A 14,668-nucleotide genomic window follows, 5' to 3' on the forward strand; every position below is an offset into this window, starting at 1 on the left:
GTTGTAAAATGAGCCCGTTTCCAAAAAAAAAGTGGAGTATCCCTTTAAGACTGCAATACAGAATGTAAATGCCCTTTTGTTGTAATCGGCTAACCTCAGTGTGGCGGCATAGTTCACACATTAGTTCATTAGGAAGGATCAGGTTGCTAAGTACTGAATAGCTGTTGATGTAAATGTAAATGTAAGCGGTACCAAAACAGACCCCTGTGGGACACCAGACCTGATGGCGAAATACATATGTGAATTATTTTGACAACCTAGTATCAGTTAATTTTGAGTGAGTTTTGAGTGTCAGAGTATATAAAAATCAAAATTTATTTATCAGTTTTAAATCCAGTCATTAAGCTAACGTGTGTGTGTGTGTTGTATTTGTGCAGGTGAGATAGCCCTGCTGCTGAACAGACCCCGTGCAGCCACAGTAGTGGCCAGGGGTCCGCTCAAGTGTGTGAAGCTGGACCGGCCACGTTTTGAGCGTGTCCTCGGGCCCTGCTCTGAGATCCTCAAGAGGAACATTCAGAGATATAACAGCTTCATTTCTCTCACAGTCTAACCCGACCGTCTGACACAGGTTACAGACCTCCGTCAGCTTACTTGGGTGCCTGGTTGCATAAAATAATGTGTGATACTTCATCGGTTTTGCTTAAATCGTTAGCTTAACTATAGTTGAGTTGTTCTGTGGCAACTAATAAAAAACAGCTTCTTTTATGCAGCCAAGCATTCTTTCTTTTTGCAAGAAGCACAAGTGCTCCACCTTTCTGCTTTTTTCCTTTATGTAATTTTCTTTTTCTTACGTGCACTTTGAATTGACCTATGCTGTCACAGAGCTTTATTTCAGCAGATTAGGAGAGGAAACAATGTGCCCAAACAGACTGGAATGAAATATCTTCATGTGGCATGTGTAAATGTCCTATGTGATGCATGCAGAGTCAGACCAGAGATGCATGTTGTACACTTGCCATTCAGCACTGAAGAGGAAGGTAACATTACAGATGGCACAAGTATAAGAACATGTTTACATAGAGGAACGAGTGTTGTTTTAGCTTTTGCCTTTTAGCTGTGTGTTTAGAGCGCTGTTTAACCCCGCATGGGTCATTTTGCATTCTTGTTCGAGAGCTCTGACCCTTAGATGCGAATCTGTTTATTCGCGTTTTTGCTGTTCTATAGTGACATTTCTTTTCTTGGTTTTTCCAACCACCCTAATTTTGCTGTTGGAATTAATGGGAAGGGGTTTGTTACATTTTAAGACGCAAGTTTTAATATAGAACAGCTATAAAAGGGGTTTTCATGGGAGTCTTGCTCAAGTCTTAATGTGTTGAATCTGTATGCTGTTGCTTTGCTTTTCTTCTTTTTTTTCTTCAAAATGCTATTGTATTACACACATATGCACATCCACACACACATGCTCTCACATCCCGAGGCCATGACATGTTTGGGTGAATCTCCCAAAACCTGTCAAGAACATGTCCAGGTCGTATTTCATTCTAACACACACACACACACACACCAGAAAAAAAACTAACACACATGCAGATATATTCATATATGAAATAGGCTTCATATATATATATATATATATATATGATGCGTATTTTAGGCTGATTTATACAAAATAAAAAATAAAAACATTTATATATTTTAACTGTAAAACAGTAAATTAAAAATATGAACTTGAGAATAATTCAAATTAATTTCATTCGGAATTTGACTGGTTTGTTGTACAGTATTGAGAACATGGGGAGAAATGTACACAATTGTCAAAAACAAATTAAACAACAACATTTTGTTTTAAAAAAAATATATTTAAATGCTGGGGTGAAGTGTGACATGATTCAGTTTACTCTGAATTACTAATGGATATGTTCTAAAAACTAACAGAAATTATAAAGTTGGTTCTTAATATCTGCCTACAACAGCAACAGCTTTTTGGCCATTGTTGTGTGTGTGTGTGTGTGTTCAAAACATTTACATGTATAATTCAACTGACACTCCAAAATGCTTTAGGTTTAGAGACAGACAGCCATTGTTCGTTTGTACTCACTTATGGAAAAGTTTTTTTTTTTTTGCTGTATACCGTAGTTTATTAGATGAGTTGGAGTTTATTTGAATGAATTTGAAAGGAGCGATTGTTGATTGCATGCTTTGTTTCTCGGTTTTTACTGAATAAAACACACACCAACTTTTACACACATTCTGTGACTCTAATCTTCGGGCCAATAAAGAAAAGCTTCTGAACACCATTAAATGTCTCGTCGCTTTTTAATGCATCTGTTCGTCTCTCGGAGTCCTCCTTTGATGTTTTGTAGATCACCTTATCATTCTTCCTGTCGGTTTGACTCTCGTTCACCCCGGATCTCTTTTACTCCCACTGCCAGTCAGATGTCAGCTTGTGTTGTCAGAGGAAGGGGAGGCCAGCGAGATTAAACTAGAGCTTTTGGCTTTGACACATTCCATCTGATCTTAACTACACTAAATCAACTGGGGAATGTACTCGAGCCTGCCACTCAACCACTTTAAATACACACACAAAACACTTGATTATTGCAGCTTCATTCTGAATTATTTCAGGAGCTCTGTTTTTTTTTTTATATCATTACTAATATTTTTTTTTCTCTATTTCTTCTTTTTTTCCATACGTTTCAGGGGTATTCATTTTCTAGTTTTTTTATTGTTTGTTTTTGTTAAGACATTTTTTTTATTTTACTAACCAATTTTTTAAGAGCTTTCATTATTTTACTTTATTATTTTATTTTATGATTTTAAAATGATTTTTATTTGTGCATGCTTTAAAGGAATTCATTTCTGAATATATATTTTTTTCTTTTTCTAATAGCATTGTGAGATTTTTTTTACTAATTTTTATTTTTTAATTATTGTAAAGGTATTATATTTTCCAAAAATCTGTTTTTAATAATTATGCTTTTTAATTTTAGTAATAAGTTTAATCTTTCTTTTTTTATATTTTAAGTATTAATTTTTTTAGGTGTTAAATCTGTGAGAACAGATTTTTTACTAATTTTAATTTTTTAATTATTATAAAGGTATTACTTTTCATTATATTTTCCAAAAATCAGTTTTTAATAATAATGCTTTTAAATTTTACTAATAAGTTTAATCTTTCTTTTTTATATTTTAAGTGTTAATGTTTTTTTTTTTTTTTTTTTTTTTACTAACTTTAGGTTTGAATTTTCTATTTTTTGTCGGTTTGACTAATGAAGCTTTTTAAGTGTAACTATACCATAATACACCTTTGTTAATTCTTTGCATGGTTTAAACATTTTAATTTATCTTGCCTGTAAATGTTCTTTACATTTTTTTTCCTTTTCTCTTTTTTGCATCACTATCTAACAATCTCAAATTTTCTTGTGTTTTTTTTTTTTTTTTACAGTCAGTTTATTTGGATCAGATTTGCAACTGGAGTCTCAGTAGATTTCATTACCACCGGCCCGCCTTTACCGCTCCACCCCGTCATGAATCATTTAACAGATTTGCCCCCAACCATTACTGTGAGAACACTGTGATATTCAAGCTAAAATATATCAGTGTATGTGCTAACTTGAGCTAATCCTTGTCTAACCGTAGTATCGTTGCATGCACATCCACATTACAGTTTAATCCTGACCCGCTCAGGTCATGGGCTGTGATGTGTGCTGCCGGCTCTAATGAGAAGACAAGAATGAAAGGATCAGAGTCGTAGGAAAGGAGGTGCAGAGGTCAATCAGGAGAGCACCAGATCAGGTCAGGAGATCAAAATCTGTCTGAATAATGGAATTCCACAAAGATTCAAAGGAGTTAATGGAATAGGAAATAAACCCACGATCTGATTACAGTTCAAACAGTGTTCCGCCTTTTGGAATTTTTTCAAATTCAGACGGAACATCATGTTCACCATAATTACATATTCAGATTAGACTAGTAATATGATAATGTTCCACAAAATACTAAATTATGTTTACGTGAACTCACTCTCACTCTTTCTCTCTTTCTCTCTCTCTCTCTCTCTCTCTCTATATATATATATATATATATATATATACTATTTTCTGTTTGGTGATGGAGTGTCAATTCAAAATTCACCTGTTCATGTAGGCTAAAGAAAAAAAACAACCCAACGGCAGTTCAGTCCCAGAGGAACACCGCAAGTAATTGTCCTAATGAGTCGTTCATGTTTGACCCTTTGAAAACATGTTTCCTTTGGCATACTACTCATGCTAATTTTGCAGTGTGCATTGTGCACAGTATGCATGACCTACTAAACATGTCTAAATCTGCAATATATAACCAGGACACAATAAATTACTATATCCTACTTTTTTATTAGTTCGAGTTTAGTCCTAAATGTTTAAAGATGCATTATACTAATATATACTAATTAGTATGCTACATTGCTGTCACATAACCTGATGATAAGGTTGCATGTTTAATTCAGCCATTGGCATTCAGTTAGCATAAATAAAAATGGCAAAATTTTGAACCCAACTTTGTGTTAACATAAAATATCATAGATTCAAAAATTGTCATTCTTTGCACTACATTCATACTGCAAAGTCAGAGTAAGGGCCGATTCACACAGGACACGTTTTAATATAAAAAGTGTAGTGCAAACGTTACTTGTTACTTGAGGAGCTAGGCGACTAGAACAGTCCATCGTAGCCTTGACCGTCCCATTAAACAACCCTCAGTCCGACCGTAGTGACCTTCGAAGGACGCCGCCTCTGAATTGGGACGCAACTATAGAAGCATGCAAGCTAACGCGATCGCCAAACATTAAACTGCATATAATTTAAAACTGCCTACCGTTACCGAATAAAATGTTTTAATGGACTCAATCTACTCTTAGAAGAAAATGTTCTATATAGAATGTTACAAGGTTCTTTCAGCACTACGTATTTGGAACCCCTAAAAGGTTCTATACAGAAGCCTTTTTAAGGGTTCAATAATAAAAAACCTTTTAGGGTTCTTTGTAACCAGGAAAAAGGTTCTATATGGAAACTTTTGGGTTCATTCATTATCTTTTTTTTGTGGTCCTTTTCAGATGAAATATTTCATATTATTGACAAACATCAAGACCTTATGAATGCATGTGAATGATCACAAAATTCAAGATATGGGGCTTAGAAAATGTATATATTTATATAATTTTATGTAATCAATATCACACGAAGAGTACCATTTCAGTTTTTCTCCTTCAAAAATCAGCATGATTAAATTGTGATAATAAGTAACTACAAAAGTTTAATAAACAATAATTTAATTATACATTTTGAATAATATGAATGAATAATAGCCTATAAAGAACCTTTGTGCCAAAAGGGTTCTTTCTTGTCATTATAGAACCTTTTTTAGCATAAAAGGTTCTTTGGAGTTGAGGAAAGAACCCATGCTTCATATATAGAACCCCAATGAACCCTTTTTAAGAGTTTATCTCCCAAATATGCAATTTTCTCAGCTTTCTGTTCAAAACGTTGCTTTTTTAATGAAACGTACCCACATTCAAGTGTTGATAAGTATCATCAGTATCAGTATGATCAGTATGATGTTCATCCTTTTGATATATTGTATGTTCAGATATTCATACAGCAACATATTCTGGGGGGTCATTAAAGTTTTGTGAAAATGATCAATAATGCTGCCGCTGGCAATTTAAAAAAAATTGGCGGGAAAAGGGTTATTTTTTGTTTTTTTAATTTATATGATTGTGGAAGTATGCAGTATGTACTGCGCAGTATATGCACTAAGCTACTGCTGCATTCCAAACAGAGCCAGTGTTAAGTAGACACACACTTCAATAGAGCCACTGACACACACACACAAACACTTTAATCTGTTGGAAGGATGGAAGAGTCTCAGGGGTGTCATTAACCAATAACAGGCACTCAGACAGTATTGTGCGGTAACACAAGGATGAGAAATGAACCATTATTACTTCAGCTAAATGACTCCTGAATTCTCTGATCGATGGCTCGTCGTCCTCAATCACATCCGACCCATACTTAAGGTCACAAGATAATTCTGACCCCATGGGGCTCGTGTGATTTGTGGTATGCAGGACGGCCTTTCCGTCAGCGTGTGAGAGGGCTCGTTGAAGCCACTTAGATCAGAACATAAAACACACATTTCATTTCAAATTAAAAGAGGTATACATAAACAGCATACTTTTGAGTAAAATAATATATAAGTGTGAACTAAAAGTAATGTTTTCAGACACTTGTAACTACAACTTTAAAATTCATATTAAATTTAATTAGCTGAAATTAAGTCATTAATTGTCTTTGACTGTGTGTTTATCGTAAACTGAAATATACTTTAATGTTAATGTTGAAATTGTATGTCATGCATTTTAAAAATATATGTAATTACAAATTTATAGTCATGACTTTGTAATTCAGTACTTTTAAAATAGATTCACTTTTAATGTATTGAATAATAAAATTATAATGAAGTACTTCACTTGTGCTTTAGTGTGATAGTCAACATCGAAATACTGTAAGTGCTCTTCTTAAAGCACAATAGAAGAAAATTAAAATGCAATCAATTCACATGCATTTTAAAGATGAACTTTTAATTTGACATTACACTGCCCCTTTAAAAATGGTGGACTCTATGAGTACGCTTAAGTGGCCTTTTATTTCATTCATATTATCAGCATGTACCGTTTTTGGATGCTGTACTGTAACAGGCACACTTCTTTATCACAAGAGTCCTAAAGAAGTGCTCAGTTTGCAGTTCAAAAAAGTAAACGCAACACTGAAAAACACTATGCTAATTTTAGTTTGTATCTTTGCAATTGGTGTATGCAATGTAAAATACCTAAATATTGTGTATAAATAACCAATGTTCTTTCTTTTATTTGAGATGTTTAGCAGAATGTCTGATCTACAGTAGGTGAATGGCACTCTCTTTCACTCTTTCTATCTCTCCTCACTGACTCATGAATTCCTCAGCCCCTTCTGGGCCGTTCGCTTTATTGCTTTCATATAATTGTAAAAAGCCAAACTCCTCTAATTTTCTTTTAAAAGCTGGCGGCAAACCTGTGGCTTCCAGAGGAGCTGCTATGCATCATGGGGAGGGGGCTTTTAACAACATTTCATGAATGCCTCGAAGTGTGTGAACAGTTATTGTGGATCACTTACACCGGGTGTGGCAGACTCTAATATTCCTGTACCACACACACACACACACACACTCTTAATCAAAAAGAGCCAGAGCTCCCCATTCACATGTGAACTCAACAAGAGCCAAAGATGTTTATAAGGGCCTTATAAATTTCTACAAGACTTGCAGCCATGAAACACCTGTTTGTGATTGTTAGTGTGTGTTTTGTTTTAATTGCCATTTTTACAGTGAGATGAGAGCTTCGTTTTTCTACAAATGAAGGAATGTGGCTAGTAAACGGGGGAAAGTTAGTGCAAGAACATGCAAGTGCTACTGAGTGAGATACACATTCACTGCAGCACAACTCAAATTTTACTGCCATGTCTGTGTATGTGTATCTCAGAATATATTTTTATGTTTTGCATGTGTCTTCTTGAATATATAATTATATTGAAAAATATAATGACAAATTTAACTGTCACCCCCCCTTTTTGAGAATGGGGGTTAAATGCTCTATTCACACTTAAATGGTTGTAATTTAAGAATGCCTTGGAATATATACTGTACCCAAGTTTGGTCTTGTTTTAAAGAAAACACTCAGCAGATTATTGCTGAAAACACTTCAAAAAATGAAAGTATGAAAAAGTTATGGAAGTTTTAATTCACAGTAAATCAAATATACTGTACTGTATATTTTTTATTTTTTTATAAAATATATATTTTACAAAATATTTTTACTCTAAAATTACTATAAAAATCAAAGCCATAAATCTAACCAAGTTATGTTCCAAATTTGAAGTTGATATCACAAAAATTGAAGTTCCCATGAGATTTTGTTTAGGCGTAGTACCAAAAATAGCCACCGGGTGCCATTGAATTCCATTGATTTTAGTTGTGTACATTCTGCCTTAACAAATTAATACATTTCTGTCCAAATATCAATTTTGTCACAAAATTTGGAACCTTCAGACTCAGACCTTTCTGACAATATGTGTTTTGTCAAGATTAATAAAGGTTTTGATCATAAATTATGAAAAATAAGGATGCCCAAAAGGGGAGGAGCCTCATAAAATAAGTACCGTTTCTATGGTAACGCAACGTTCAATTATAAAATGGTTTTCACAGGATGAATTCTGAGTTTATAAGCTTTCAAATGATACCTAATTTATGATAACTACTAAAATGTGTGATATAATAAAAAAAGGCGATAAAAATATTATTATATTTTAGAGGATAATATATACATATATATTATCATTTTTAGAGGATAATTTTATTTTTATTGAAAAATACTAGATTATATGTTTTATTATGAACTTTTAGCATAAAAACAGAAGTTTTAATGATTAAAAGTGGGTGCATCAACTTTTTGTGACAAAGGTCAGACCTCCTGTTATGATGCAGATTTTCTTAGGTGCACTCTTGTCATAAATTCATCAATTACTCTTCCTACATAATTTTTAACACAAAACAGGGGTCGAATATTTAATTAGAAGTCTTAGACCTTTCCAAAAATATATAATTTGTCATAATTAGATTAGGATTTAATAGAAATATAGTGAAGTAAAGTTAGGCGTCCCGGTACCGGGACGGTGACAGTTAAGGGGTTAAATAATAATGGGAATGTCATTATGCATTGATGCATCAGAGCGACATCCAAAACTCGGAACCAAATGGTGATTTTATATGATTTGCATTGCATTCTATTACAGTGTTTTAATTTTATTGCTTTGCATAATTTTGTTTTATTTTATTGCATTGTAACGATTTTTTTTATTTTTGTATTGCATTGCATTTTATCTTATTACACTGCATTGCATTGTTAATGTTTGTGTCGTTTCATTTGTGTATTGCATTGCATTGTTTTATTTTTGCACTGTTTTTTTTTTTATATTTGTATAGCATTGGATTGATTCATTTTATATTTCATTGCATTTTTATTTTACCGCATTGCTTTATTTTATTGCACTGCACATTTTTATATTGATCTTCCGGCATTATTATTTATGCAACAGTCAAAGTTCTGTGATGTTGACAATTTGACAACTGAAAGTGAACTGATGAAAAACACTTTCTCCCTCAGGTTTCCCTCCAGATAATCCTTTGTTTTCTCCAGCTCCTCACCCCTGGGCACAGTGCTGTCAGGACTGCAGGTTGAGCTCAGATGAAACGCAGAAATCGCACAGATTTCACCATCGCCTGCTTCTTCTCCTCTTCCTCCATCCGTTAGTTGTCCTCCCAGACAAATGACCAAAGAGACGAGGTGAAGCCGAATTTGACATGCCAATCTGAAGACAGCTTGTTGCACTCCTTTCAAAAAAGTCATTCAGCTCAATGTGATGGCAGGGAAAAGATTGACCTTCCTTTTCATACTCTGTTGTTTCCTAGCTAAACGCATCTCAAACATCATTCACCCATTCAGAGACACGAAGCACCGAAATGGTATATTTTGTGGATTGATTTGAAATGGAGGACCCTGACAGTGTTTGGCCTCCGGCGGGGGCCAAGGTCAGACCACCACGACGACGCGGTAAGACCCCTGTCTTCCTCTTTTTCCGTTCCCACATTCCACGCTGCTCTCACACGTTAAGAAGCCCAGCGTATGATCGGCAGCAGAGCAGCGGCAATTACCCAAGCACACCTCCTCCCCTGAATTCCCCACTTCATCCGCTGTTTTAAAGAGGGAAAATAAAGAGCCACTGTTTTACAACAAATCTGTTCGAGTGCTGCGTGTTCAGACTGGTCCTCGGTGTGTGTGGATGTGAGTTCAGTGACGTTCTGCAGACACTTTTAATACAAAGCAACGTGAAACCACCTCAATGTTCGAATACACCTATAACTGTAAGTTAAGATCTCAGGAGCTTATAACCATTAGATCCCATCTCCCTGAGTGCATGATTCGGTTGAGATGTTTGATGCGAAGCTGTGTTTCTTGTGTTCAGGTCCACTGCACTTCTGGATGAAGCTGTGCTCTTCCAAAAACCACTATATGGGACATGCATATTTTAAGCTCAGTGGATACTATATGTGCTCACATTCCTTCATGGCAATCAGTGTTTTTGAATCATTAGGGTTTTTTTTTGCTGAGGTAAGTGTCATTATTTTATGTTATTTTTTTCATTGCATTATACTAATGCCACCTTGACCTTGGCCTGGAAGACAACAAACCAAAAACATAAAATAAAAATAAAAACTCTATATGTACACACTCATTGCATTTCATTTTATTTAATCATCTGTTGCTATTCGAGTGTCGGTAAAAAATGACCGAAATCATTTTTCTTTATTTCAATGAAATTAGTGCACTATGATGTTTTTTTATTTAATATTTTGTATTTTTAGGGGATTTTATGGTACTAAATTATATTTACGCTGTATTTATAATCTATTTATTCACTTTATGAGTATAGACCTTAATTAAATTTCTAACTTAAACTGTGGTAAATCTTGAATGCTTTAGAGAACAGACTTAAGTTTGATCTCTTTTCAAAGTCGGCTCGTGGCAGATTATTGCTGAAGTGAAAAAAGTTTTAAAAAGTGAACTTAAATACAGTTACCGAATTTTACGTTGATTGTTATGAAAAATTAGCAAAAATACTATTTTCAATTTTTATATGAAATATATATTTTTAAAAATGTGTTTTACTCTAAAACAATGAGAAAATCAAAGCCAGAAATCTAATCAAGTTGCGTTTCAAAATGTGAACCTGGTATCTCAAAAATGTACTTTCAGTAAGATTTTATTTGGCCGCAGCGCCAAAAGTTTTCACTAGGTGAAATTCGTCTCCTATTCATTTCCAATGCGGTCATTTTTGACCTCGAGGAGCACTAGTGTGACTATTTTTTTCAGGGCCATTATTATTATTTTATTATTATTTTTTTTCTCCCCCGCCCCCCTTCTTGTGTGGTAATTACCTGTGATATATATTGTGATAATTTACTTTAGTGTGTATTCTGTGGAGAATAGCCTTCTGGGAAATCTGTCTTTGCTCAGACTGGCCAACTTTGTCTAAACCCTGTCAATGTCAAAAGCTTGAATAATAATTTAAAAAAAAAACTTTTGCTGATAATTTACTCACCCCCATGTCATCCAAGATGTCCACGTCTTTCATTCTTCAGTCGAAAAGAAATTAAGGTTTTTGATGAAAACATTCCAGGATTTTCTCCATATAATGGACTTCAATGGGAACCAAACGATTTAAGGTCCAAATGAGAGTTTCAGTGCAGCTTCAAAAAGCTTTCCAGACGATGAAAAAGAATCTTATCTAGCGAAACGATCATTTCAAAATAATAATTTCAAAAATAAATAAAAAAGTTCAAGTTTTATAAGCACAAATGCTCGTCTTGCTCTGTTCTGTGATGCGCGTTCGTGACTCTCCTGTTCGGACTCGTTCATCAAAATGAACAAATCTTTTTTCGAGTCATGACTCGAAGGGTCCTAGATAAGACCCTTATTCCTCATCTGGTGTCGTTTAAAGCCCTTTGAAGCTGTACTGAAACTCTCATTTGGACATTGAACCATTTGGACCCCATTGAAGTCCATTATATGGAGAAAATCCTGGAATGTTTTCATCAAAAACCTTAATTTCTTTTCGACTGAAGAAAGAAAGACATGGACATCTTGGATGACATGGGGGTGAGTAAATTATCAGCAAAAGATTTTTTTTTTAAACTGAACTACTCCTTTAACCTGTTCGAATCAAGTCCATGATTTGTGTGTGTGTGTGTGTCTGTGTGTGTGTTCACATCACATATAGCAAGTGCTAAAACCTTTACCAAGTTTCGCACCTGAGGTTAATTTCATTGCATCAAATGGCCCCTTGTAGAGGAGCTATTTTATCTAAGCAATCAGACCTTGGCCTGGCAGACAATAAAACATGCGAGAGAGAAAAAAAAAGATTTACACTGGAGTGACCCGAGGTGGGTGGGCTCTTTTGACTTGAGCCAGTATGCAACCACCCAGAAAACCCTAGCATTGAGGTGATGAGTTTTGCACAGGCAGGCACCATTAACGCTTTCTTCAGAAAATGAAGTCTAGATAGTAATTATTTGTTGCCTATTTTAAGGTGAGGGACCAGCATCCAATTTTTTTTTTTTTTGAACCACAATTACAGGACCAAATGCAAGAAGAAGAGAAAAGGTCGCCATATTGACTTATAGCAAACCAAATAGCATAAAAGATGTGAGTGGAGCAAAGTTTGCAGACTCAACTCTAGGGTGTTGTAATAGGTTGTTAAGATTTTAATATGTGGTTGTCAAGGTGTTGAGATATGACTCGTTTTTATTCCTCCACACTTCGCCACACAAACAAACCCTGAACCCGAATTATGAGCCGTAAATAAAACACTGAATGCAAAGGTCAGATAAATAGAAAAATACAAAACAGTTCCATAAAACATCCTACTTCTGCGATTGACCCGGTAAATGTTCTTGTAAAGGAAAGAAACGAAAGCGAGTGGCTGACAGAAAGCAATAACTCCATGCATGCATTCTTTCCCTGTGATAATGTCTGAGAGCAAATGACAGTGAAGAAAGGTGATTGGCTGGAGTTTGTAGTGCACGCTGGATAGAGGTCAGATTCCTTGGTGGAGAAACGTAATATACCTTTGGACAAGAATCTTTTAATTACCTCTGTATAAACGGTGTGTGTTTGTGTGTGCGGTGCTGTCACGTAAGGTGTCTGTGCTCCTCAGATGAGTTGTTACGGTAGATGTGCTGTGTCATCACAGAAGGACTTCTGAACTTCAGCTCTGACTCACCGTGAGGTCAGGACAGGAGCAGACTCTCTGATGAGTGTTTGAGTTTGTCTGGAGGTTAGGTTTTGTTTTGTTTACTGGTTGCGTGGTTTGGCCATATTAATAAAACGTAAATCTAAAAATAGCTGAACAGAGGGGTTTAATGAGGGAGGCGGTGCTCACGTCTTTAGCTGTATCTCAAGCAGTCGACGAGAGTGTAATGAACTGTGATTGTGTCCTGACTGCAACATTCTCGAGATTTACCTATAGTTAACTCCTATCTATCTATCTATCTATCTATCTATCTATCTATCTATCTATCTATCTATCTATCTATCTATCTATCTATCTATCTATCTATCTATCTATCTATCTATCTATCTATCTATCTATCTATCTATCTATCTATCTATCTATCTATCTATCTGTCTTTCTGTCTGTCTGTCTGTCTGTCGATCTATCTACTGTATCTCTACTATATCTATCTATCTATCTATCTATCTATCTATCTATCTATCTATCTATCTATCTATCTATCTATCTATCTATCTATCTATCTATCTGTCTGTCTGTCTGTCTGTCGATCTATCTACTGTATCTCTACTATATCTATCCATCTATCTATCTATCTATCTATCTATCTATCTATCTATCTATCTATCTATCTATCTATCTATCTATCTATCTATCTATCTATCTATCTATCTATCTATCTATCTATCTATCTATCTATCTATCTGTCTGTCTGTCTGTCGATCTATCTACTGTATCTCTATCTATCTATCTATCTATCTATCTATCTATCTATCTATCTATCTATCTATCTATCTATCTATCTATCTATCTATCTATCTATCTATCTATCTATCTATCTATCTATCTATCTATCTATCTATCTATCTGTCTGTCTGTCTGTCTGTCTGTCTGTCTATCTATCTATCTATCTATCTGTCTGTCTGTCTGTCTGTCTGTCGGTCTATCTACTGTATCTCTACTATATCTATCCATCTATCTATCTATCTATCTATCTATCTATCTATCTATCTATCTATCTATCTATCTATCTATCTATCTATCTATCTATCTATCTATCTATCTATCTATCTATCTATCTATCTATCTATCTATCTATCTATCTATCCATCTATCCATCTATCCATCTGTCTATCTGTCTGTCTTTCTGTCTGTCTGTCTGTCTGTCTGTTTGTTGGTGTGTCGATCTATCTACTGTATCTCTACTATATCTATCTATCTATCTATCTATCTATCTATCTATCTATCTATCTATCTATCTATCTATCTATCTATCTATCTATCTATCTATCTATCTATCTATCTATCTATCTATCCATCCATCCATCCATCCATCCATCCATCCATCCATCCATCCATCCATCCATCCATCCATCCATCCATCCATCCATCCATCCATCCATCCATCCATCCATCCATCCATCCATCCATCCATCCATCCATCCATCCATCCATCCATCCATCCATCCATCCATCCATCCATCCATCCATCCATCCATCCATCCATCCATCCATCCATCCATTTTCTTGCCTCATTTATTCTCTTCTGCACTTTATTTGTATTTGAGTATACTCTTGGGTTCTGTTTCTAATTTAACTGTGTGACTTTAATTAAACATGTTAACGTTCAGTTTTTAAAAAAGTTCCAGTAGGTTTCTGTCATTCTTCTTTCTACGCCTCATAAGACTGCACAGATTCTAATCTGTGGAAACAAACCGTCATCCACTTCTGGAACATATTCCAGAACTTTATGGCTGTATTTACTGCATGCCAGCTTCTGTGGAAGTCTTTATTGGACATGATGTTCT

General features: G+C 34.9%; 1 protein-coding gene across 1 annotated transcript in view; it reads left to right on the plus strand.

The window, feature by feature from the left end:
* prkar1b (protein kinase, cAMP-dependent, regulatory, type I, beta) overlaps positions 1-1,078 on the plus strand; it is a 64,084-nt gene extending 63,006 nt beyond the window's left edge. Inside the window, exon 11 of the mRNA XM_039662757.2 lies at positions 378-1,078. Within this exon, the coding sequence (XP_039518691.2) occupies positions 378-550 (173 nt within the window). The 3' untranslated portion in view covers positions 551-1,078. The remainder of the gene's footprint in view (positions 1-377) is intronic.
* Positions 1,079-14,668: the final 13,590 nt, after the last annotated feature.

Source organism: Pimephales promelas, chromosome 3 (assembly GCF_988280905.1).
Source record: "Pimephales promelas chromosome 3, fPimPro1.hap1.1, whole genome shotgun sequence".
NCBI lineage: Eukaryota > Metazoa > Chordata > Actinopteri > Cypriniformes > Leuciscidae > Pimephales > Pimephales promelas.